The 26,684-nt window shown below is 50.3% G+C and overlaps 1 protein-coding gene across 1 annotated transcript in view; it reads left to right on the top strand.

Annotated features, from left to right (window-relative positions):
- Positions 1 to 26,684, top strand: part of LOC115383086 (tetratricopeptide repeat protein 28) — a 98,712-nt gene that overhangs the window by 30,625 nt on the left and 41,403 nt on the right. Inside the window, 1 exon segment of the mRNA XM_075410406.1 lies at positions 20,216 to 20,363. Coding sequence (XP_075266521.1) covers positions 20,216 to 20,363 — 148 coding nt within the window.

Here is a 26,684-nt window from a genome sequence, read left to right as displayed (position 1 = left end):
CGCAGTTTTGGATTAAAGTTCCATTCAGAGTGTCTTTCTGTCTCCTGCTGCTGCTGCTTCTCCTTCTGCCTTCAGATTCCTACCAGCAGGAAGCAGAAACCCCTCAGCGTTGACCGTGGTGTCTCCGGGCTGAGCGGACGCTCCGCTGGGAGCCGCTCCGCTCCAACATCCCCGGGACGTGTTTTCCTTTCCCCCCTCCGCCGCCTCCCTGCTCCTGATAGACCTCTCGGTTTATTTCACGCCTGTCATCATGTCTGTTGATACCGTCTCTTCCTGAGCCCCGGCCGGTCTCCCCTGAAGAAGATGCTGTTCCCTCTCTCTCCCTCTCTCCCTCTCTCTCCCCCTCTCTCCCTCTCTCTCTCTCTCGCCCCTGGTTTCGGCTGCTCCTCCCTTCATCCCTTCACTGCTCTCTGGAGAGGAGGAGCGGGAATCTTCCTTTCATGTGAGCAGAAGAAAGACGAGACGAAGACTGTGTGTAACCACGCTGCAAAATGCATGATCCAGATCTCACAAGTGCATCCGAGTGCACTTTGTTTCTGTAATGGTGTGTGATGTGAAGCGTCCACAGGCTGGAATCAGACGCTCGCTTTCAGCGTTTCCTCTCCAGGGCCAGCTGTGAACCCGCCGCCGCTGGAAGCAACAAATTACTGACACTCTGTTTTTTTTGGATATTTTATGAGCATGTTTGTCGAGTGCTGTGTTTTCCAGACTATAAGTCGCATCTTCTGAAAACTCGAATTACGAAGAGGAAAAAAAAACATGTTGAAGTCTCACTGTTTCTCTGCTTTTCTGTCCATCCGAAGTCTTTTTTCTGTTTCCCGCCATTTTTAATTTGCTTTTTGATTTAAGACACATTTATAATCTGGATGTTAGAGGGAGGAAGATGCTCTATAATCTGGATTCTAGATGAAGGTCCGTCCTTCAGTGGGATATTTCTTTTCTGAGGGCCGCATGGTGGAAAACAGTCGGCTGATTTGACCTTCTCCACCAAACTCTCTCGCCGGTCTTTCCAGATTGAAGACATGACAGGAGCGCCGCCGCTCCCGTCCGTCCTCTCGCTGTGCTTTCAGGCTGTCCCGCTCGTCTGTCTTCCCCTTCCAACCCGATCCCGCCGTCTCTCTCGCTCCTCTCGGCAACACTTTACACCCGCTGAACCAGAACAGATGTGCAGCAACATCAGTCCGGTCGCACTTCATCCGCCTGTAATGACTCACTTTATCTGCCATGTGTTTAAGACGTGTGTCTCCGGGGCTTTTTGCTCCTTTGTCTCTGAACCCTCTTCAGGAGCGCTGAAGTGGGTGAAGCCTGCTTTCACTACACGAGGAGAAAAACATTTATCGGTGGTTTTCCGACGTGTCTGCGCTGCGGTTCAGGCTGCCTCCAGTCGGGATTATTTCATGTTTTTCACAGAGTGGTGTAGTCATCTGTGATCTGCTTTTGGAGCAGCAGAACTGGGGCTTCTCCTGCCTTTGTTGGCTCGGCAGTCCTCCCCGTCCCTGAACGACATCTATATGCACACACACACACACACGTGTGTGTGTGTGTGTGTGTGTGTGTGTGTGTGTGTGTGTGTGTGTGTGTGTTTCACTGCAAACAGCTGGGAATTAGAACAGAGTCCCATTCTCCCTGTAAATGCTCTCTTTATTTAAATGAGCATCAGTGAGAGATAAGTTGGAGTCATTATTCTCACCGCGCAGCCAAAACCTCTTCGTCTTAAAACAACCTTGAGTTACCGTCTGTTGTGGCCAACAAGTGGAGCAATACAAGAGTTTTAACGGTCGCAGAGCAGCTGAGGGTGGATTGATGGGCTGATGAAACTAGTTTCCGTCATGGTGCCTTAAAGGTGAGAGACGTGATCGTGTGTTCAGGTTCAAATCCCACTGGTAAAAGGTTGCTACTGTTGGTTCTCGACCCCCGATATATCCCTGGCTGTGGAGGGAACAGGAACTGTGACACTAATGAAGCCTGATCTTTCTCTCTTTCACACGGTCCTGTTATGAAATGTTGGTGTCGTAGTCAAGACCACCAAACCTGGAACAGAGTCAAGACCAAGACTGAGACAAGAGAAGGCCAGTAATTTAAAGGGTTCTCAATGAGTCAAGAAAAACACAAGACCAAGACAAGACCAAGACTTCAAAGGGTGGAGACAGAGTCAAAACTAAGACCAAGACAAGGACAAGACCAATACTTTAAGGAGCCCAGACAGTCAAGACCAAGACCGAGATAAGATCAAGACTTACCCCATGTTTCCACCGGACGCGACGCAAATTTTTTGTGCGATGACATTACATACAAAGTCAATGTAATGACACGATTGCTGCTCAATCTTGAGCGGCAGTTGACGGGCAGCAACCGATGACGCGGCGGCCAGCCGGCGCGAGCATTTCCAGCAAAAAATTGGCACGCCTGTCGACTTGCACTGCCACTCGCCGCTGTCCACCACTCGTCGCTGTCCACCACTCGCCGCTGTCCGCCGCTGCTTCATCACTCGTTGCTCGTCGCTCGAGTTGAAATAATTGAACTTTTCAAGCGAATTCGCGCCAGGAAAGCCTATCAGCGCGGAGGTCATCATGGACGTGCTGACGTAGGGCAGCAGGGCTCCGACCACGCAGAACAGTTGGCGTGATGCCAAGGCGAGCGGCGTGCCCGATTTCATTTGTTCACCGCTTCTGGTGGAAACTGGGCGTCAGCCTAAAGCAGCGCTGGAACCGGCCGTCCAGGCGCAGCTCCTGCAGAAGACGGTGGAACTCGCCGAGCTCAGACCGCCTCCGTAGGGTAGCGTGCATCCAGAAGCGACGCCGGCGCCTCGGCCGCAGCCGACGCTGACTCCTCCATGCCAAATACAGAGCAGCGATGGTGGTGGGCGGAGCCATCACAATCTCAATCTTTATTTGTAAAAGCTCTTCTCATATTCATAAAAACAACGCAAAGTGCTGAACAGTAAAAACAGTCATTAAAACAAAAAAGAACAAAAACCGCCCCATCGATTAGCATGCACACACGCGCATGCGCACACACACACACACACACACACACACACACACACACACACACACACACACACACACACACACACACACACAGACAGCCGGGTGCACACACATACATACACACTCCCATGTTCGACAGTGAAATGATTGGCGAACTTTGAGTGACGTGATGCCGCAACGAGTGGCGAGGGTTTTTTGCTTATTTGTACCAGTGATGACACTTGCTTGTCTAGCGCTGCACCACTTCATTTGTTGCGCGAATGCAGTTCATGCGTTCATCGCGTCCATGTGGAAACACGGCGTTAGACAAGACAACGCCAAGAATTCAAAAGGTCAAGACGACAGTGTCAAGACCAAGTCTGAGAAAATACAAGACCAAGACATTGGGGAGCCGAGTCGAGACCAAGAAAAGACCAAGGTTTGAAAGGCCTAAGACAGAGTCAAGACTGAGACCAAAACAAGACCAAGACTTTCAAGGATCAAGGCACAGTCAAGACCGAGACTGAAGCAAGACCAAGACTTTCAGGGACTGAGACAGATTCAAGATCAAGACAAGACAGAGACTTCAAAGGGTCAAGACTGAGTCGGAACCAAGACAGAGACAGGACAAGACCATATCTTTAAAAGGCGGAGACTGAGTCGAGACCAAGATGTTAAAGGCCAAAGACAGAGTCAAGACTAAGACTGAAACAAGACTACGACTTGAAAGAACTGAGACAGAATCAAGATTAAGACAAGACCAAGACTTCGAAGGGTCAAGACTGAGTCAAGACCAAGACAGAGACAAGACAAGACCAAAACTTTAAATGGCTGAGACTGAGTCAAGGCGAAGACCAGAACCTTCCAAGACCAAGACCTTAAGAGGCCGAGTTCAGCTGAGACATGGCGCTGAACGTGGTTTCGTCGTCGTTCTGTGTGGCGTCAAGTCCACCTTGTCAGAGGCAGAACCTGGTGTGGATGGACAAACGGTCAGCTGAGCAGAGAATAAACGAAGGGGCCGAACACACATCCCTGTGGTGCGCCTGTGTCCAGCGTGACGTGTGACGTCTCCACGGCGACCGTCTGTCCTCTGTAGTCCTGGAAGTTACAAGTACAGGTCTGTTTGACGGCTCTTCAGTCTGCAGTCAGTGAGGAGGCGTCAGTCCTGTCAGTCCGTCGTCTCCGCCGCCCGTCACTCTCCCTTCCAGTGTGTCGTCTGTCCACCTGACGGAGCGGATCGCACACTCCACCTCCCGCCGGTAAACTGACAACAAAGGAAGCCAGAGTGGAGAGAATTAATCTGCAGACGCACAGAATTGAGAGAAAACTCGAAGAGCTGCCAACGTCTCTGTGAGCCGGCGGGGGGGTTACAGGGTTTTGATCCTGAGTTTTACAGGTTCTGGTTCTGCTGACATGTTTGTATTGGAAACACAAAAAGAAAACGGGAGTTTTGTTCGTCTGGACAACTAAAATCAGGTTTAGTTGTTGTAACAACAAGTTGGGCTAGTTAGGACTCAGGTCTTCATTAGTTACGATGGTTTCCGGGTTTGTTTTGTTAGTTAAGGACACAAACTCATCACAGGCACTGACGGAGACGAGGAGATGGACAGGATCCTGACGGAGACGTCAAGGAGACGTCCTCCCAGTCTCAACAGTCACGGAACAAATTAGTTTCAGGACGTCTCTGGAACCTACTGTGACTGGAGAAGGTCTTCGGAGGACGTGGGTGGAATCTGATGTGCTCCTGTTTGGTTGGAACAAAAAAAAAAAAAAATTAGACCCCTGATCTAACAGGTTTGAATTTCCCATGATTCCCAGGATTCCCAGGATTCCCGGAGACCTTGCAAGTCGCAGAGACTGGAGTCACAACCAGATCACCACCTAGTCTCCACCTGGAAGCCTGGAGTAGCTCTAACAACAAAAGTCAATGAAAAATTAATGTTCTGGAATGAAATGTCTGGACACTGGAGGTGGAATTAAACCCCGTCTGAGCGTGGTTTACCCCAGGCCTCCCACCCTCCTCCTCCTCCTCCTCCTCCACCCCCCCTCTTCTTATTATGCTTTCATTTGACTGTGAGGCTGTAAACAATTCAGATAAAGAGCTGTTGGAAATATGACACACGCTCCTGAAACGCAGACAGCTTTCCAATATGTGTTATCTCCCGGCGCTGCTCTTGTCGTGTCGCTGCCGTGCTGTGTGTGTGTGAGTGTGTGTGTGTGTCGCGCCGGCTTAGCGGTGCAGTCGGGAGGTGTAGATGTCGCGGCGTGTGAAACAGCCGAGTGTGAGGCGTCTCTGGAGGAGGAAGACAAACTGGAAGCCACTCCAGAAAGCGACGGCGGCGAGTGAAAGGTGGAGGAACAATCTGGGCGGCCGGCTCCTTCTCTCCGCCTCTCTCTCGCTCTCACTTCATCTGCGGCCCGTCGTCACGTTCCGGAGCTTTTCTCCTGCTAAATTGAATTGTAATTGGCAGACAATGGGCGTGACATCGGGATTCAGCGGCGGCTCGTGAGGAAGCGGCGCCTCTAAATGGAGCCTAAAGTGGGCCACGCTTCCCGACGAGCCCGCGGGGGGAATGAAAGGAGTTGGCGGGGGACGGAGGGAGTGCTCCCACTCTGAAAATTAATTACCCTTTGGAACTGGAGCCATTAATAATTATTGCATGTGACGGTGGCGGCGGCGGCGGAATGTTTACTTCCAGCTCACAGTCATACCTGAGTGATCTCCCGCTGAGTAATGGAGCTTTGATTGGAGGAAAATAATGCGAGACGCTGTCCGTTAGAAATTACACTCGCAGTAATTTACTCGACAAATATGTTTTTGAAGGCAACACGCTTCCTCTAATTGCGTTTTGGATCAATTGGCTGATGAAATGGAGCGACGCCTCCTAATCGAGGAATTCTGGGTGTTTCTGTTCAGCTCAGGAAAACTCCAGTTTGACCTTTAACCTATTTAACCGGACTGTGTGTGTATGAACACAAGGGTGTCGTCGGCATATTGTGGAAATTATGTCCTTGGTGTTAATCCCGTTGATTAATGTATTGCTGTCAAAAGATGATTTATTTATTTTTTTTATTGAGATTAATTGCAGAATTAGGATTAGCGTTAGCGGTTGGCTCAAGAAAAGAAACAGGAGAGAAAACTCCCGACTCAGACACTTGTTGCATTTTTGTTCGAATTAATGAACTTTTTGAGTTAAGTCAATGTGGTTTTTTTTTATTGGTCATAAATGACAAATTGCCCAGCCTTCCCCTGAGTGTCTCAACTTTTAAATGTTGGATGGTTCAAGTTCTACAAAAGGAAATGTTTACCGTTTTAACTACAATACTCCACTTAAGTGAAAAGATACAACACTTTTATACGTCATTAAACTGGTGATTTTATGTCATTGTGATTAACCAGAGTAGGGCTGTTGCGGTAAACCGGTATTGACGATAATTGTGGTATTAAAAAAATGAAATTTCAATATCGTGTTCAAAATGCGCCTATGATAATATCGTAAAGAGGATCTAGTGCCACTTGAAATGTGTTGAAGTGCATTTTCAAAGTTCAAAGTCAGCAACCGGTGAGTACTCGGAAAAGGGCCCCATGCGGGGGATTTTCGACACGTTGTCGTTGCAGCGTCTGGTGTAGCGCCTTAAATTTGTCATTGAAATTTACTGATGTCAGCCGTCCCTCGGGGCCCCCTTCAGCTCGGGGCCCTAGCCAGTAGCGGCGCCTCTGGCTGGAGAGAAGCAGCTGCTGCTCATTCCGCCTCGGAGTTAAACAAACAAAAACTCTCGGCAGTGTGGTGGTGGTACAGGATTTCACCCCAACAGGACCCGAGGGTTTTCAGAACCCACCAACCCGACGTAAATGACGCCTCTGCTGTGGATCCTCTGTTAATCAGTTCATCAGATTTTAGTTAGTGGAGTGTAACTACACTTTTGGTATGCAGCTGTACAGTTACTGTTCTCATATTGTTTCAACACCTCATTTGACAGGTATTCTGACTGTAATTCATCTGGGAAAAGAGAGAAAACAAACAAAAATAAAATTAAAGATGAATCTGAATGTTTGTACCATTATTAGTTAAATTTTTGCTGATATCGTGATAATATCGTTATCGTGATAATTTTTGCCCGTGATAATCCTGAAGAGAAAATTTGATATCGTGACAGCCCTAAACCAGAGTTAAATTTGGGATTGTATCATTATTTTTGTCGTTATCGATTGACATGACTATATATTGGGCTGTCAAAACATTCAATATCTTAATTATGATTGATCGCATAATATCTGCTGCTAACTGCTACAAGCTGATGCTAACTGCTACTAGCTGATGCTAACTGCTGCTAGCTGAAGCTAACTGCTACTAGCTGATGCTAACTGCTGCTAGCTGAAGCTAACTGCTACTAGCTGATGCTAACTGCTGCTAGCTGAAGCTAACTGCTACTAGCTGATGCTAACTGCTGCGAGCTGAAGCTAACTGCTACTAGCTGATGCTAACTGCTGCTAGCTGAAGCTAATTGCTACTAGCTGATGCTAACTGCTGCTAGCTGAAGCTAATTGCTACTAGCTGATGCTAACTGCTGCTAGCTGCTGCTGGGATAACTGGCTCGGGACGGCCAAACATTTAGCGACGTCACTTTTTGATCCTTGGATGGCAGTTATCCGTGATCATCTGAGTTCTCAGGACTTCATACCAGATACGATGCAGAATATTAACCTCGTTTCATTTGTTTAAAGTCATTTCAGCCTCAGGAAGCTTGGGCCTGAGGCGTATTAAACCCCGCCGGCCACCGCCTGCGGCCCGCTGTGGACGAGGCGCGAGGCTCGTCCTTCTCTTCACACACAGGACAGAAAAATCGTTTCACACCAAACAAACCGTGTGAAACGACTCGGATTCAGTGGCCGGAGCTGAGCGGTCCCGGCCTTCTCTCAGCAGCTTCATGTGTTCGTTCATCGCTCTCTGAATCTCCTGAACGCTGATCGGCGGCTCTGAGACCGAAGCTCCGGCCTGGAGGGTGATGGAGTCGGCGTTTGGATTCACTGGCTTCCAGAATGTTTGTGTCCCGTCCGTCCTGACAGCAAGACGTCTTTCTTGAAGTGATGAGAAAGAATGAAATAAGGAGAAGCTGGAGGAAGAGACGCGCCCGACTCGTTGTGAGTCTGATGAATCTGACAATCTGACACATCGCACAAGTTTTCCACGGCGGCGTGCGGCGAGTCAGAATGTCTTGATTTTCCATCCAAAGGTCAGAGGGCGTGCGGCTCTGGTGAAGAAGGACGCGAGGGGAAAGAGAAACGCCAGCGAGAGAGCGAGAGAGAGAGAGAGAGAGAGAGAGAGAGAGAGCAAGGCGCTGGAGTCCCGTCGATCCGCGGCGAGCCGGCAGCCTCTGAAGGCTCCGTCACCTTTTCAAATGCCATCAAACCCTCGGCGGACGCTTCAGCCGCTCCGGCCTCGCGCCCGCAGCACGCCGCCGCCGCTTCTCATTAAAGTGCCGCGGACGGCGCCGGCGAGCCGTCTGTCCCGTCACCGTCATGCTGTCGGGACGGGACGGGACGAGTTTCACCTCCGTCCTCCTCCTCCGTCGCCGAGGCCGCTGAGAGACGCCGCTCTTTTCTGGCTCCGTTGCTTTCATCAGCCTGCTGATGCCGGCCATGTTCGTTTGGCTGAAATGGAAGCTGGTTTGATGAAGGGGCGGTCTCAGAGGGTCTCAGAGGGTCTCGGAGGGTCTCAGAGGGTCTGGGAGGGTCTGGGAGGGTCTGGGAGGGTCTCGGAGGGTCTCAGAGGGTCTCAGAGGGTCTCAGAGGGTCTCGGAGGGTCTCGGAGGGTCTCGGAGGGTCTGGGAGGGTCTGGGAGGGTCTCAGAGGGTCTGGGAGGGTCTGGGAGGGTCTCAGACGGTCTCGGAGGGTCTCGGAGGGTCTCGGAGGGTCTCGGAGGGTCTCAGAGGGTCTGGGAGGGTCTGGGAGGGTCTCAGACGGTCTCGGAGGGTCCCGGAGGGTCTCAGAGGGTCTCAGAGGGTCTCAGAGGGTCTTGGAGGGTCTCGGAGGTGGTTTTCAGCTCCGCCGGCGTTGCTGTGAATTAACACAGAAGCGAGGAAGTGTTTCACTGTGAAGGTTAAAAGCTGCAGAAGGTTGATTCTGGGCTCTGATCAGAGGCGGAGGTCAGAATCCTTTCATCGGGAGCAGAAGAGCTTCTCCTCTTTCTTTACCCGACAGGAGCAGCTGAGGACCGGCTGCCTGCTATGTGTGAACGGCCTCGGTTCCACGATGCTTTATTCAGTCATTCAGACTAAATGAAATGATTCTCCTCACTCTTCACTTAATTCTGAATTCATACTTACAAAGAAAACACGTTTCATCACCGTTATTTGATTCCTCTGAAGATCAGGGGTTTGTGAAGAGTTCTGATTGGACGGGACGTTTTTATGTCCACAGGTGGTTTTGTGTCCCTGCGGTGTACCGGCGTCTGATCACAGTTTCTCAGTAACATTCAGGAACTTTGAAGAACCGATAGAAACTGAAGTGTGAAGTTTTATTTTGAAAGGTTTTCTCCATCCTGGCCTGAAACGTCTCCTCCTTCAGTCACTCATGAACGTCAGGATTAAAGTCTGTTTCTTCTCCCGGCATGTGAAAACTGACAATCCTTTGATTGGATTAGTTGGATGTGTTGAAGTGCAGTGGTTCACCCTCTCTCTCTCACAGTGAGAAAGTCCCCGGTTCGAGCCCAGGCCCAGTTCTGTGTGGAGTTTCCGTTTTCTTTTTTTTGCCTGTGTTGGTTTTCTCTGGGAACTCCAGTTTCCTCCCGAAGTCCAAAACCATGTGTTGAACCACGAGCTCCCTGCTGAGAGAACGGTCCGTTAATGGCGGGATGCTCCTTCCGAGGCTGAATCATCACGACCTGCGAGCGAACGCCGTCGCGCCGCATCTGAAAGCCGGAGCGGCGCTAATTAGCTTTGTAGGGAATCATTAGGAGTGTGTTCTCCACTTGTCCTGATTCACCGAGCGGGAAGCGCGAGCAAGCCGCCTTCCCCGGAGTAATCACCGCTCCCCCCGCCTCCCCCCCCTCCCCCGACCGCTCGGCTCTAATTAAGACAGCGAGGAGGAGGAGGAGGAGGAGGAGGGGGGGGGGTGGAGGAGGTGATGACCCTGCTGGGTGTGAGAGGTGCAGAAGTAAAGCAAGAGGAGGAAGAAAGTGGAGGAATGAGAGAACTCTGATTCTCCTAATGAGGCGACGCCGCCGTTCAGAACGTCTCCTCACAACCCGAACCTCCTCACCGGGAGAAAACACGAGACGGGAGCTGAGTCCTGTGAATCCATTTACATGTTTTTATCCACATCAACATTTGCTGTATACCCTGGATGTTAGAGGAGGAAGATGCTCTGTAACCTGGATGAAGAGGAGGAAGGTTGTGTTTTTCCTGTTTTCCACCGAGACGGAGGAGGTATTTTCCAGGACACGTTTCACCTGGACGGCTGATGGAACGGCTGACTGTGGCGTGTGTGTGAATGCGAGGCGTGTGCTGTGCTTCACTGTTGACCTCTGACCTCTCCACCTGTTCTTCCCCTGGCCGTGCGTCTCGGGAGCGCCTGGTTTGATGCACTGGACGTCCCTGATCACGGCGGCGGAGCGCCTCCGGCCTCCCGCTCCCAGCAGGTAGACTCTGCTCCCCGCCGGGGTCAAAGGTCGCCGAGGCAATCAAACAGTCGCCCGGTCGGCTGCACGGGCGCTCGCACGGAGACGCGGCGGCGCGACGCTGAGTGACAGGCTAATTACCCGAAACAAACCCCCCCGCTGTACCGCGGTTAACGGGATCACAGGGCCACGTGCCCCGAAACACACACACACACACTCACACACTGTGTGAGTGTGTGTGAGCAGTCGTCTGCTCCCAGAGAGACTTCTTGATACTGTATTCACACACATGAAAGGTCCGCGGGATCGTCTGGAGGTCTGGGTCTGCAGATAAAGTGGAGCCCAGAGACAAGAGGGGGGATTGCTTTCAGTCACCCGGGAGCTGAGTGTGTGTGTGTGTGTGTGTGTGTGTGTGTGAGTGTGTGTGTGTGTGTGTGTGTGTGTGTGTGTGTGTGTGTGTGTGTGTGTGTGTGTGTGAGAGATACAGAGGAAGTGGTTCATCCCTTCAGTTGGGATGACTTCAGTGCCTGTGGAGGTGAAACACGCCGCGCCGCCGTCCCTCTGGGGTCGCCGGCCGCGGGGCGGCGTTGGGGGGGCGGGGTCAGAAGGTGAAGGGTCAGGTGTTCCGACAGCTGCGCCGAGGACAGACCTGAGGAGGGACAACCCGAGGAACCAGACGCTCCTTGACTCTGACCTCCGGGCGTCGCGTTTCAAAGGTCTGACAGAAGCTCCTTCAACTCCTCAGAGGCCGTTTCCATGGCAACAGTCTCAAGAGAAAACGTGACACTTTCACAGTGTTCACTAGGGCTGTAACGAAACTTCGTGTCACGAAATGTCACGGAATCAAAAATGGCGAAATAAAATTCAAAGACGCACAAAATAATTGTACGAAATAAAAAACCCGAAAGGGCGCCGCGCACCACTGAGAATGATGATTTTTGACCCTCCTCGCTTGCTGTAGCAAAACACTTGTTTCAATATGGAGGAAGACGAAGTGGAATTAGCTGCTAGGCTATCGCTCCTTCGTCAAATATAAATAAATCGGTTGTGTGGACCTATTCTGGCTTCCCCTGAGAACAACGAGAGGACGGTGAGAAGACTGCCGATAAAACAAGAACCGTGTGCAGAATATGCCGCTACAGTTGGCCGTATACAGCGGGGAGGACAAACACTACCATGATAACACTACCATGATAAACTCGACAATTTTTCCATTTTCAAAAAGCATTTTGTTTTGAACTGAAGACAGGCAGCAAGGCTGTAGTTATGCTGTAGTCATCCTGTTTGTTGTAGCAATAAAGCACTTTTTATTTGAGATTTTATGCTTCCGTTTGCACAGTTTTTGTATTTTTTCAAAGATAATTTATTTTGTATTGATGCAGCTTTATTTTTTTTTGTATGTCTGCATAAAGAATAAAATAAAGAAAATTAGATTTTTGCTTAACTTCCTACTGTTGGGGATTTTCTATGATCTTTATTTCGTATCGTGAGTCCGTTTTCATATTTCGTATCGTTTGGTGAGTTGACCATTTCGTTACACCCTCAGTATTTACACGACAACGGAGCTGGAGGACGTTGATCCTGATCCGCGGCTCGGCGCCGTCCGTCTGATGGCAGGACCAAGCTTCATTTTTTCTAAAATTAAAAAAATAAAATCATTAGAAGAGAAAAACAAACAACAAAACACCTCATTTTTTTCATACTGCTGCTGGAAGTTCATGTTTTGGAGCAAAGAAGCATTATTTCAGAGAAGTCTTATTTTGAAGTGCCACGTCAGACTGGGCTGGTGAGACGGTTCACTACCAAACTGACCTGGAATCAGTTTATGGAAACAGAAGGATTTCACTCAGTATCAGTCTGAATTTTGCCAAGTTGTGATGTTTTGTTGGGCTTTTAATTTGAAAGACATCACCAGAATGATGTTATTAGTATTACAGACTAAAACTTTTTCCCGCTTCCACCCCCAGTAAATGTTAGTACAACATGAATTATACATGCTCTTACTTTGAAAAATGTAACTTCCGGTTGTACAATATGAAAAAAGTGTTGTTGTTCCTGTCTTCTAATGATTTTTTGTTTTGTTTTGTTTTTAGAATCAGCAAATGAAAATCAAATAAGCGGTAATTTTTGATTTTTAATATCCTCCCACTGGTCATCCGGTCCTGGATCCTGTCGCTGTCGGATCGGTGGAGCCGTTAACCTGGACGTGCAGGAGAGCGTTGTGGAGCGTGCAGCTGGTGGTGTAACGTCTTTATTGGTCCCAGTGGAAACCACGGTTACGACCACTCCAACTCAATTAGCGGGCCTCGGCCAGTGTCCCCCTGAAACCGCCATGAATATTCATGCCGCTGAACCGGCGCCATGTGGAGCGGGAGGCGGGAGGCGGCAGCGCTCCATCACATACCGCTGGAGTTCTGGAGTTCTGTTCTCTCTGGCGAAGCTCATCGCCTGGCTTTAAAGGCATATTCGAGGATTCGCCGCCGATTTCGTACAACATGGCCGATTTGCCATTTTTGGAGCACTGCGCATGCGCGGCTCCCTCCGCATGAGGACGGTCGGGAGCGCGCACGTCAGCCGCATGTCAGTTTGTTTACATTCGCGCAGCTGCAGCATCGTCTTTCCGCATAGAATTAAAACACATTTGTAATCATGTCGGACTCTTCCTTCAATCATACATAAGAATTCGATCCGTAAAGTAGATTCTTACGTGTTTATGCAACAGAAACACGTCTGAATGGGATCATCAGCAGGTCACCTGTCCAGCAGAAACTTCCCCTCATCCTGATCAGTCCTAAATCCCTTTGTGCTTTGAATGTCCGCCGCCTCGTAAAGGAATCTCCCAGTAAAACACGCGTTTTGCCTTCTTTTCTATGGCCGTTCTTCTATCCTCTGCCATCTCAAACAATGTTCTTTTTTTGTGGCTAGCGATCTTCGGAGGCGCCGGGAGGAGATAGCCGCTTCTGAATGAGGTGCGATGGTCGCTCCCGCTGCATCACTTCCTAAACAATGCTCTGCGCATGCGCGGCTCGAAACCAGAGCGCCAGAGGCGGCGAGTCGACATGATACGTCATCATGCAAATGCGTTCCCACACTGATGGACATTATGACTGCCCAATCACGAGTTGGAACCATACAATTGTGACTGGTTCTAAGGATCCTCCAGTGGACCTTTAATTTTATTCTTTTTTTTCCCCCGTTTCCAAGTGTAACACTCTGATATAATTATTTTTGGAGTGGAAAGAATCTTCCTTTCTCCAGATTCACCAATATTCGGATGGATTAGGTGTCGTCATTAAACCTGGAATTTAAAAGTAAAATCCATTTTTAAAGTGGAGAATATCAGATTAATTCAAGTTAACTCGCTTCACTCGCGGCTTGTTTCCACGGCTGCATTTTCAAGGGAAATTGTAAACTTTGGTCATGTTTTCATTGTCCGTTTCCACGGCAACGGCGGTCGGAGTGACTGAAAATGGAACTTTTTGAAAACGCGCTGACTCCGTCTCCATGGAAACGGTGGGAAAATAGCTTTGACAGAATTTAATTTCTAATTATTTATTCATTATTATTGATTAAGAATTAATGATGATTTAAAAGAAAAACTGATGAACTTTTCTAATGGTGTGGATCAACGCTTGAGTTCAGTGTGTCGGACGGAAAAAGGAGGATTTCAGTGTTTTCAGCTGGGAGTCGTCTCCTGAACCAGTTTATTGAATATATATATCGATGGAGTGAAGCGTTCAGCCAATCCTCCCGTCTCAATATATGTAATCTGATTACTCCAGATGACAGTGGAGGAGCTGGATCAGCCTGTGTGAACAGGAAGCATCCCCTCCTACACCTCATTGTTGTTCTTCCTATTGACCCACTTTCAGGGTCAGTTCAGGTTTTTCCTCTTTTGTTCTGCTTTTAGCATCTTTTTCTTCTGTCTCTCTCTCTTTGTTATCAGTTTTGCGGGGAAGACGCTTGCTCAGCAGCGTCATTTCTCTCTCCTTGATGTTTTACGTGCTGACTCGTCTGTTTGGATCTGCCAGATGAGAGGCGCCGCCGACTCCCAGACTGCCGGGAAGCCGCCGCCGCTGCTGCGGTCCGCCTGCCGTTAAATGTGATCACACCTCGGGGTGCTAATAAGATGCATTAAATCCTGCACGGAGGCATCCTCACAACAGACTGCTGCTTTTAATGACTCCCTCAGATGCTCTTAAATAATGATCTCTGGGCGAGGCGAGCAGCGCCGGGCTCCCGGCGCAGAGTGGCGGTATTTCACCCGCCGCCGGGGTTTTGACTGAGCAGAGTGAAGCCAAACCGAGGCGCAGTCCTTCAGAACACACTCCTCTGCTCTCGCTCGGCCCTGTTTGTTTGGTTGTGGTGGAGCTCCAGCTGAAATTCAGTGTAACTCTTGTAACATGATGAATAATTCAGAGTTTTCCGCAGTGAACTTCAGTTGAAACTTTCCATAATTAATTTACAGTCGATGTAAAATGTGGGCCTGTTTACTCTGTTATGGAAAAAAACATTTTGAAAACAGTTTTTGCTCACATTTGTGAGGTTTTCGGCGTAAGATTACATGGCAGTCACGGGAAAAGCAGAGTTTTGAGAACGGCTCCCGGGGTGGAACTTTTGTAAAACACTCCGTCTCCATGGAAACGGGGGAAAATGCAACTTTTCTGGAACGCGACTCCTGGTTCTGAGCTCCACGGTCGTAGTAACTCATTCCTCTGCACATGCTCAGTAACAGCAGTGGCGTTTTCTGTCACGTTGTTTTTCGTAATTTCGTATGTTTTGACCTTTCTGAAAGGAGGAATAAGTTACAGTGACACCTAGGCTGTGTTCGAAACCGCATACTGTCTACTACATCCTTACATACTCATACTATCCATCCTGCATCCTGCTTACTCAGTCCATCAAACAGTATGCGAAGCGTTTACACTACAGCATACTACATAATAACCCACAATGCATTGCACTTCTTCCATTAGCAGAAATCGATCTGCTCAAGCTGATTTCACTTTAGCTCTAAACTCGTCAAATGTATAACTTCATCGGGATTTTTTTTTAAATTAGGCGACAAAGTGGTGGTTTAGAGCCCGAGTGTGTCGTTTATTTGTCAGAATACGAGCCGTTTATGATTTTGTTCGGACGAATTCGGAGAAATTCAAGCCAGCCGCAGTGAGCAACGCACTTCCGGTTATTTTCACCAAAATAAACCCCCCCTTTCCCTTTCTCATGCAAAAAAACCTCAGTGATAAATCTGTGCTTTTACTTTGAAAACAAGAAGGCAACCTTTCAGCAATATATCTCGCTTAACATCGCCGTTTGGACCGGTGTCCCGTTAACGGACCACTTATTATGCCAATTATGATGCTTTACCGACGGAGAGTTTTTTCGGCTCTTCAACAAAGATCGGCTCGCCGTCTTCGGTACATCATGGTCGCTTTCAGCATGGACTTGTTCTCAGATGTAAGGGTTATTTTTTCGTTTTTTTGTTTTTCTTTTTTTTACTATTTTTAATCATTGTCAATCCAATCACAAATCTCATAATATGACATACCTACGAGCACAAACAATGGAGGGAAGATTAAATCTAGAACAATACTCAGCTTGCTAAATGTACATCATGAAGAAACAGTCATTGTGAACTGAATAAAGTTTATTCAAATGTCCGTCGCGTTGCATCTTGGGCAATTTCAGTATGAGTAGTGAACACACGATGTATACTCAACATTTCTGGCGAATGCAGTATGCATCCGGGAACTTCTCGCATACTCAAAATCGCATACTGCCAGTGTAAACACACTGCATACTCAATAAGTTAGTATGAGTAGTAGGTAAGTATGCGGTTTCGAACACAGCCCTAGTGTTTCAGATAGGAACTGCAGACCAACTAAAAATAACAGAGCATCCTCCCCATTCCCCCTCCTCCCCTTTGGTTGCCATTTTGGAGAAGACTCCTCGTGTTTCTCCTCCTTTGGTGGTTCATCTTGTTTGAAGGATATCGATGCTTCCTGGGTTTAATGGAATTTCTGCTGCGTGTCTTCTCCCGGCCGAACCTGCGGAGTGGTCATAATGTTGTGGCCGATGGGTGCGCTGCTCTCATGGCCTGCAGGCTGTTGAATCCGATCAGTCGGAGGCGGACGGAGCGCTAATCCAGTTTGTGTTTGGATAAAATGCGAGTCGGGACTTTGTGTGTTTTGAGGCCGATTCTCCGATTTCCAGAGACATTAATCTCCATCATGTCTGCTTTATGGGATCCTGTCTCTCTCTCTCTCTCCCTCTGTCTCTCTCTCTCTCTCTCCTGCCACTTGTGTTGCCATCTGTTCTCGATTAATGTGAGTTACGAGCAGTAATTGAAGCATCTGTTCATCCGGCGCTCCATCCTCGGCTCTGACACCCCGACGCCTCGTCGTCTCCCCGGTCTCTCTCTCCGTCCTCCATCCCTGCTTTTGTTCTCAGACTCCTGGTTTTCAGTCACATCTAAACATGGTGGCGTTCTCTCCGTTGAACCGCCACACTTCCCGGTGACCTTCACTTTGGTCGATGACCTTCATGAAGTTGGTGACCTTCACCTGTGGCGGGTGTGAAATGTTCCCCGGTGGTGTTCCGCTGACTGACGGCTCTCAGGAGGAATTCTGGTTGCTGTTCCAGTCTCACTTTGAATTCTGTTTCAGTGAGAAAGTGGACAGCTTTAGTTCCTCAGTTTTTTTTTAATTGTTTTTCTTTGAAATGTTTTCATGATGAATCCGTGTGTCTCAGAGCTGGAAACCTCTTGATTTGTCTCCTCGTGGCGCGTTTGGTTGTGTTGACGGCGTTGTTGAGAGCAGCTGTTGCGTCACGCCTGCAGGAGGAGATGGAATCAGGTTGCATCACCTGGACTGGAAGCAGCAGACCGGACTGAAGTGGCGCCAAGGCTGCGTTCATCGGTTACACCAGAAAGACCGTCTGTCCCGCCAAAGACACTCAAACTTCGTCTCTTTTTGGTGTCTGTTCACACGACGGTGGTTCAGAGGCTCTGAAAACACAACTTGCCTTCGGTTCTTCTGCCTCAGTGTTTCTGTTGCTCTTTCCTCGATCTGGTTCCTCACCACTCGCTTCCTGTTCCTCAGTGTTCTCCGTCCTCAGTGTTCTCCGTCCTCAGTGTTCTCCGTCCTCAGTGTTCTCCGTCCTCAGTGTTCTCAGTGTTCTCCATCCTCAGTGTTCTCCGTCCTCAGTGTTCTCTGTCCTCAGTGTTCTCCGTCCTCAGTGTTCTCCGTCCTCAGTGTTCTCCGTCCTCAGTGTTCTCCGTCCTCAGTGTTCTCCGTCCTCAGTGTTCTTTGTCTGTCTCTTCATGTTAACCCAGACTGACTCCCTGTATTTTTCACACCATCTGTAGCAGGAAATCTTTGTCCTCCTCTTGACGACAGGCTGAGTTTCTGCCCTCAGAACAGTGAATGTGAGACAGACATGCTTCTGTATCAGTGTTGTAGCTTTTGTATTTTTGTGGCAGCTTTTGTATCGGTGTTGTAGCTTCTGTACTATAGTAGCTTGTGTATTGGTGTTGTGGCTTTTGTATTTCTGTTGCAGCTTCTGTATCAGTGTTGTAGCTTCTGTACGATAGTAGCTTCTGTATTGGTGTTGTAGCTTTTGTATTTGTGTTGCAGCTTCTGTGTTGGTGTTGTAGCTTCTTTATCAATGTTGCAGCTTTTGTATCAGTGTTGTAGCTTCTGTATTTCTGTTGTAGCTTCTGTATCAGTGTTGTAGCTTCTGTATTTCTGTTGTAGCTTCTGTATCAGTGTTGTAGCTTCTGTATTTCTGTTGTAGCTTCTGTATCAGTGTTGTAGCTTCTGTACGATAGTAGCTTCTGTATTGGTGTTGTGGCTTTTGTATTTGTGTTGCAGCTTCTGTGTTGGTGTTGTAGCTTCTTTATCAGTGTTGCAGCTTCTGTGTCAGTGTTGTAGCTTCTGTGCTATAGTAGCTTTTGTATCAGTGTTGTAGCTTCTGTATCGGTGTTGTGGCTTCTGTATCAGTGTTGTAGCTTCTGTATCGGTGTTGTAGCTTCTGTATTGGTGTTGTAGCTTTTGTATTTGTGTTGCAGCTTCTGTGTCAGTGTTATAGCTTCTGTATTTCTGTTGTAGCTTTTGTATCAGTGTTGTAGTTTCTGTAATAGAGTTGTAGCTTTTGCATCGTTGTATCTTTTGTAGTTGCGTTGCAGCATTTAAGGATAGAAATTCAATCAGTCCAGACAACTAGAAAAGGACAGAGACAACCGCAACAGCCGGCTCTCATCTGACAATCTGACAGATTTCTGAGGCGCTCCAAACAATCACCGAGACTGTGTGTGTGTGTGTGTGTGTGTGTGTGTGTGTGTGTGTGTGTGTGTGTGTGTGTGTGTGTGTGTGTGTGTGTGTGTGTGTGTGTGTGTGTGTGCGCCCCCTGTCTGAGCTTAGCAGGCAGTGTAGCCAGACTGAGCTAATAGGCAGGAGGGTGGAGGTGGTGGAGCAGCCAGACTCTTCCTGCTGTCACTTTCTGTCTGCCTCTGGCATGTTTACACCCTTGATGGGGTAAAACACACACACACACACACACACACACACACACACACACACACACACACACACACACACACACACACACACACACACACACACACACACACTCACTCAGCTGGCTGGTACCTATTGTGCAGCACGTCCGCTCACACGCTGAGATAATAGCAGCTGTTCTGTGATTATAACTTTTCCTCCTCTGATATAATCATCCTCATCTGACTCAAAGAAGAGGAAGAATCGGTCGATCGGGTCTGGGAGGGGTAGAGAGAGGGGTGGAGGGAGGGGTGGGGGGGCAGAACTGATGAGGGGGGCAGCAGCTAAATGGAGGTGGGTAGACAGGTGGAGCATCCATATGTCTGATGGTGATCCAGCCTGGAGGAGGGTCAGAGGGCGGAGGGCTCTCTCTCTCTCTCTCTCTCTCTCTCTCTCTCTCTCTCTCTCTCTCTCTCTCTCTCTCTGTCTTTCTCTCTCTCTCTTCTTTAAAAATACATTAAAGTCCGTCTGAAAAGCTGTTTTTGTTTGTATAATCATATAAATCATCGAGTAATTAATATTTATTGACCATTCCCTCACAAATGTATAATTTTAAGAAACTGGTTTGAAACCATCGAATCATTAAACACTTCTTCCCGATGTACAGAAAACATATTGAACTTGCTCCCTGTGGTCGGGTGGAGCTGTGAGCCCATTATTCCCAGTCTGGAGCTCATCCAGGCGGAGGTGACGGTTTCTCCGCCCGCTCAGATTACAGCTCCTTTCCTTTCTATGAAGCCGTCAGACGACGAGGCTCGGCGGCGGCGGGAGGGAACGGAGCCGCCGGATAATCTAATTCCTCCACCCTTTGTCTTCATTCACTCACTGTCAGGACAGATTATGTTCTAATGGGTGGAGGAAGGGCGGGATGATGAATGAGGAGGGGGGGGGGCAATAACAGTGTCATCAGAAGAGCCTGCCTCCTCCATCCTCATGCACTCTTCTCCACCTTCCTCCATCCTGCTCCACCCTCCATCCAGGTCATTCCAGGTCTTTCCCCTGACCCTGACCTAGACCCTGACCCAGACCCTGGCCCTGGTCCTGACCCTGGTCCCTGTTCCTCCCTCCCCAGGCGTACTTTCGTCAGGGGGTTGCTCTGCAGTATCTGGGCCGTCATGCCGACGCTCTGGCAGCCTTCGCCTCCGGTCTGGCCCAGGACCCCAAGAGCCTCCAGCTGCTGGTGGGCATGGTGGAGGCCGCCATGAAGTCCCCCCTCCGAGGTGAGCCCCCCCCCTTCTGCTGCTACACCCGTCAAATCTCTCTCTGTCTTTTGCATTCATTCATTAGATTTGACTTCATGTTCAGATCATTGTTGTTTTTCTTTGTAATTGTTCAGTTTTTGTGAAAATATGGACGTTTTCACCACGTATGATCGACGCCACAACAGAAACAAACCTCTGAGTGTGTATCTAAAGGTTCTGTTTCTCCACTGGAGATGAAGCCGGGCTGCTTCAGCTCCTCGCCTCTGATTTCCAGGCTCTGGGAACCCGGTGTTTTTAAAGTTGAACGTATGTAAACCTTGTCAGAGGCGGAGGAAACGCGCCGCCGCCGCCGCCCTGTGGGAGCGAGTCATCCGAGGGCGGCCGACACACGCTCTATATTTAAACAGACAGAAGCAATCAAACGCAGCAGCGGCAGCGACGTGGAGGAGGCTGTCAGCGTTTGTTGTTTTATTCGGCGGCGCTCCGCCGAGACGTGGCGACGTCAGAGATGGAGGGAGTGAAGAGACACAGCAGGAAGGAGAAGACTCTTCATCTTCATCATCATCCTCGTCCAGGACTCAGTCCAGCCGTCAACATCTGGAAGCTCTTCCTGATGTTCAGGAGAGACGTTTGAAACCAGGGATTCATACCGACACCGGTACATGACCGGTAAAACCCAGAAGTCCAGCTTGCCGGTTCCGTCCGTCTTCCTCAGGATCCCGTTGTTCTCATGCAGACGACGCTTTGCGGGGAAGTTTCAGCGAGTCGCTGAAGTTGGAATCAGTGATTAAATGAAGGCTCGTTGTTGTTTACTGATCGTTTCGCTCGCAGGTCCCAAACTTTCCAGACTGAGCAAACATGCTTATTAAGAAAAATAATGAACGAAAGTCAGAGTTACTGTGTTTATCTATGTGGGGGACCGAGCGGTCACCCCGACTCGGGATCAGCTCGCCTGGATCGCGTTGGGAGAGGTTTGGCAGAGAAATGAGGTGGAGGTTCACAGGTTCGGTGCAAATCCTTCAGTTTATTTGCAGTCTTTAAGTCCCACACCCTCACAACAGGCTGCTGACAGAGGCTTCTCAAAACTGGCAGCCTCACAGGTTCTCCCCCTGACTTTACCATGGTCCTCCTTAAATAAGTCCAGCCCAGACCTAATTAACCAATCCCTGGTCTGGGTCAAACCAAAATTCAGGAGGGGTGTTTCATTGCCTTAACATTATTTACAAGAAGGTTTTAACCCGATCCCCAGGGTGTATCAAAAATAAATGAAAATATAAATTCCATCATACACCAAAGATGACCTTCCCCACACATCCATTCCCCAGAACATAAATATTTACAATAAATACACAATTGTGCTCCCCCTCACATAATGGACTGCTCCTCCCTGCATCAGCCAGGTGAAATACAGCTTCACCAGCGGGCGCGCTCCGTTAGTATCAGCTGGGCAGAGTGAAAGAGGAGGAAGTGTGCGTGGTGAGTAGTTGTGTGGCGTTTCTGCTTGCATGTGTCCTCAGGAGGTAGTGGGTACCTCACTACCTGCACTCGAGCCGCAGCCACGCCACTCCTCACTGTCACACATGTGAGAGAGTCTCGGTTTCCAATGAGAAGGGCTGCTACCTTCTCACATTTCCCACCCCTTCTGGAGTCTCGACAACAGGGTGGCGAGACAGAAAGTCTGCAACCTGGTTCTGTTTCCCAGCCCCGTACCGCACTGAGAAGCGGTAGGGCTGCAGAGCCAAGAACCAGCGGGTGATGCGGGCATTGGAGTCCTTCATTCGTCCTAGCCACTGCAAGGCGCGGTGATCAGTTTCGAGGGTGAAGTCTCTGCCCAGCAAGTAATATTTTAGACTGTCAAGGGCCCATTTGACAGCCAAGCATTCCAGTTCCACTGCTGTGTATCGAGTCTCCCTAGGGAACAGCTTGCGGCTTATATATGCCACCGGCTTCTGGTCCTCCCCATCCCCTTGGAGGAGCACCGCCCCAAGACCAATCCCGGAGGCATCGGTCTGGACGGTGAAGGGCTGTTCGAAGTCCGGGCTCTGCAGCACAGGGTCTTTGCACAGCGCCTCCTTCAGATCCTGGAATGCCCTCTCCTGCTCCTTCCCCCACTGGATCTGAGGGGTGCCTGACTTCCGAGTCAGGTCCGACAGGGGAGCTGCACGTCCGGCAAAATCCGGCACAAACCGGCGGTACCAGCCCACCAGACCCAGGAACGACCGGACATCCTTCTTGGTCTGGGGCCTTGGGCAATCCAGTACCGCCTGGACCTTGTCTTTCTGGGGTCGGATCACACCCCGGCCTAAAACATGGCCAAGGTATCGCACTTCCTCCTTGGCGAGGGCACACTTGAGTGGATGGATGGTCAGACCCGCTTGATGGATGCGTTGGAGCACCTCCCCAAGGTGGCGTAGGTGGTCCTCCCAGGTGGCGCTGTACACCACAATGTCGTCCAGGTATGCCGCTGCAAAAGAGTCTGTACCAGCCAGAACAATGTCCATTAGTCTCTGAAATGTGGCTGGTGCCCCCTGCAGGCCAAACGGCATAACAATAAATTGAAAAAGTCCTTGGGGCGTACGAAAGGCAGTGTACGGCCTGACCTCCTTAGCCAGGGGCACCTGCCAGTAGCCCTTGCATAAGTCCAAAGTGGTAATGAAGGATGCTTTACCCAGCCTCTCAATCAAGTCCTCGAGCCGAGGCATGGGATATGCATCAAAGTGGGACTGGGCATTCACTCGGCGGAAGTCAATGCAAAAGCGCATCTTCCCATCCTTCTTTGGCACCAACACCACGGGGTTGCTCCACTCACTGGTCGAACTCTCAATTACGCCCAGCGCGAGCATGTCTTCCACCTCCGCCTTCAGACACGGCAACAGACGTTCTGGCACCCAATACATCCTCTGGCGAACCGGTGTGAGGTCCTTGAGGGGGATGGTGTGCTCTATGACGGTGGTGTATCCTGGAGTCTCCTTAAACAGCCCCGGAGGAATGATCTCAGCCAACTCCTTCTGCTGTTGGGGGGACAGATGTGAGATGTCCATGGCAGCCATTTGCCGGCTGCTGCTGGTGCTGGTTGGGAAAAACTGCCCAGAACACTCCTCTTCCTCCACCACAGCCTGCACCCGGAGCTGAAGTCCTGGCTGCTGCTCATGCCACTCTTTGAGAAGGTTGACATGGAAGGTCTGTCGTTGTTTCCTCCTCTCTGGCATGTCCACCTCATAGGTAGCTGGACCCATCTTCCGCACCACTTCGTAGGGCCCCTGCCACTGGGCCAGAAGCTTGTTTTCTAACGTGGGTAGGAGAAGCAGAACCTTCTGCCCAGGCTGGAGATTGCGCTGCCTGGCAGCCCTGTCGTACCAGGCCTTTTGGTTCGACTGCGCCTGCTCCAGGTTAGCCCGCACCAGTTCCGCCATCTCCTCCATCTTATCCCGTATCTTGAGGACATGGGCCACGATGCTCTGCGTCTCGGGGGTGCCGGGTCCCTCCCAGACTTCTTTCAGCACATCCAGCGGACCTCTCACCCGTCTTCCGTACAGCAGTTCAAACGGTGAGAAGCCAGTGGAAGCCTGAGGAACCTCTCGATAGGCAAAGAGCAAGTAGGGCAGCCACCGATCCCAGTCCCTTCCGTTGGCTGCCACAAACTTCCTCAGCATGTTCTTTAGAGTTTGATTGAAGCGTTCAACAAGACCATCAGTCTGAGGGTGGTATGGAGTGGTTCGCAAGCCCCGGATGCCTAACAGACTATACACCTGCTTAAGGGTCTTGGATAAGAAAGCTGTACCCTGATCAGTGAGGATTTCTTCAGGTATCCCTACCCGGGAAAACAGCTGCAGCAGGGCATGAGCTATGGGGCGAGCTGAAATGCTCCGCAGGGGAAAGGCCTCCGGATATCTGGTGGCATAGTCACATACAACGAGAATATATTTGTAACCGTTCTGAGATCTCTCCAGGGGTCCTACCAAGTCCATGGCTATGCGGGAGAAGGGGGTCTCAATAATGGGCAGTGGCTGCAGGGGATAAGGCCTCGTCCTTCTGATACTAGTCAGCTGGCACTTGGGGCAAGATCTACAGAACTCCTGCACTTCTTTAAAGAGACCTGGCCAATAAAACCTGGCTGCTATCCTCTCGTAGGTTTTGGATGTGCTTAAATGCCCTGACCAAGGGATTTCATGCCCTAAGACTAGCACCTTGTCCCTGAGCTGCTTTGGGACAACCAGCTGTTCTACTCCGCCCTCTGCTGTCCGATGGTAAAGCCGACCCTCTCTCACCACAAAGCTTTCTCCTGTCAAGGCCGGAGCCACCCCAGTAGACACCTCATCTACCTGTGTCACTCTTTGAAATGCTGGCCTAAGGGTGGAATCATCTCGCTGTAGTTTCTCAAAGTCTTCAGGGACATCACCCCACACGTCCCCCGGCTGATTGCCCTGTAATTCCTTTTCCACCGTGCCCACAAGCTTAGCCTGCCTACGTTGCATGCGGGTCTTCCTGATCCTCACACTGGCAGTGGGAGTGATTTCGCTGTCAGCAAAAGCTAGCTCCCTCCAGCGAGTGGACTCGCTGCACTCATCCGTCGGCTTCTCAGGGGACTGCAGCTGACGGTGAGACCGTGTGACCACCACGTTGACGGGCTTACAGGACTGGAGTAACTCTGGGAGGATAACAATGTCCTGACCTATAACCACGGGATGACTCAGCTTCTCAACCACTCCCACAATCAGCTGATATGTTTGGCTCTGTATTTTTATGTAAAGTTCGGCCATGGGGTACTCGTGCTCATCTCCATTGACGCAAAGTACTTTTACCTGCCGACCCGGAATGACATCCCTTTTCTCCACCAGGTGGGGCTGAACTAGGGTTTGGGTACTTCCTGAGTCCAACAGAGCAGTAACCGGATTACCATTGACCACGACGGTGAGAGTTTGCAGTTGGCCAAGTGAATTTACCGGGCTACCATCAGGTTTAGGGATACAACTCTGTCCTGAATGTTGAGGCTTTCTCTGGGGGCAGTTTGGCTTGATATGACCCTCCTCATTACACAAGTAACAGACTACTGGCTTTTCTGACCTCTGTTTGGTATTTGCCGGGGCCACTGGTTTCCTAGCTGACATCCTACTGGGCTCAGCGAACTTAGGATCACTCACATAACCAAAACCCTCAGACCTACCTCTTGTTGCTGGTCTTGGCCGGGGCTCTGCTCGGAAGTTCTTCTGACGCCGTGCAGACATGAAGGTCTCTACCAGTTCCGCTGCCCTCAGTCCATCGGCTGGTCCATGCTCCTTCACCCAAACCCGGATCTCTGGTGCTAGGGTGCGAAGAAACTGCTCTGTGATCAGGACCTCGAAGACTTCCGTGACAGACCTTTCTGCCGGCCTAATCCATTTGAAGAACATGTCCTTGAGACGGGTGTACAGCTCCCGGGGAGTCTCCCCAGGCTGGATGTCAGGTTCCCTGAACCTTCTGCGGTACACCTCCTCGTCAATCTCATATTTTTGAAGGATTGCCTCCTTTACATGGTCATAGTTCAATGCAGCAATCATGTCCATAGCCACATAGGCACTGCGGGCCTTCCCAGTCAAATAGGGCACCAACAGCACCGCCCACTCTGCCCTGGGCCAGCGGTACGCCGCTGCCAACCGCTCGAAGGTGGTGAGGTATTGCTCAACATCATCCCCCTCCTCGAGTTTGGGAATGAGCCCGTGGCGTCCACTCATGGTTCCCACCATCAGAACCGCCTCCGCTGCTGGAGCTGCCGCCGCCGGAGTTGCTGCTGCCGGAGTTGCTGCCGCCGCCGGAGCCACCACCACTGCTGGAGCTGCCGCCACTGCTGGAGCCACCGTCGCCGGAGTTGCTGCCGCCGTAGTAGCCACCACCACTGCTGGAGCTGCCGCCGCCGCCACTGGAGCGGCCATTGCTGGAGAGATCCCTGATGACCTCCTTCCGGTCTCCACATCTGCTTTGAGCCTGTCCAGCTGGGTCTGGACACTCCTCCAACGCAGCTCCTGCCTGTGGGCCTCCTCCTCCTGGGTACTCAGCGACTTTTCCAGGAGTTGCCTTAAGGCGGTCAGCTCACTCACCCCAGGTGGGCTCTCGGACGGTGGTGGGAGGGTGTTCCGAGCGGCCTCCACCGGCTCCGCACACTCAGGAAAATCCCCCTCCTCTGGTCTGGCCAGCCTTGGGTCCATCATGCCCCACCAGATCTGACCTTGTTCCTCCTCGGGGCCTCGCCTGGCAGCTCGCCCTCTTCTCTTTCCTCTCCCCTCCAGCTTCTCAGGCGGCGTTGCTTATCCCACCACTGCCACCAAATGTGGGGGACCGAGCGGTCACCCCGACTCGGGATCA

This window comes from Salarias fasciatus (genome assembly GCF_902148845.1).
Source record: "Salarias fasciatus chromosome 7 unlocalized genomic scaffold, fSalaFa1.1 super_scaffold_4, whole genome shotgun sequence".
Lineage (NCBI taxonomy): Eukaryota > Metazoa > Chordata > Actinopteri > Blenniiformes > Blenniidae > Salarias > Salarias fasciatus.
This window is presented reverse-complemented; position numbering and strand designations above follow the sequence as displayed.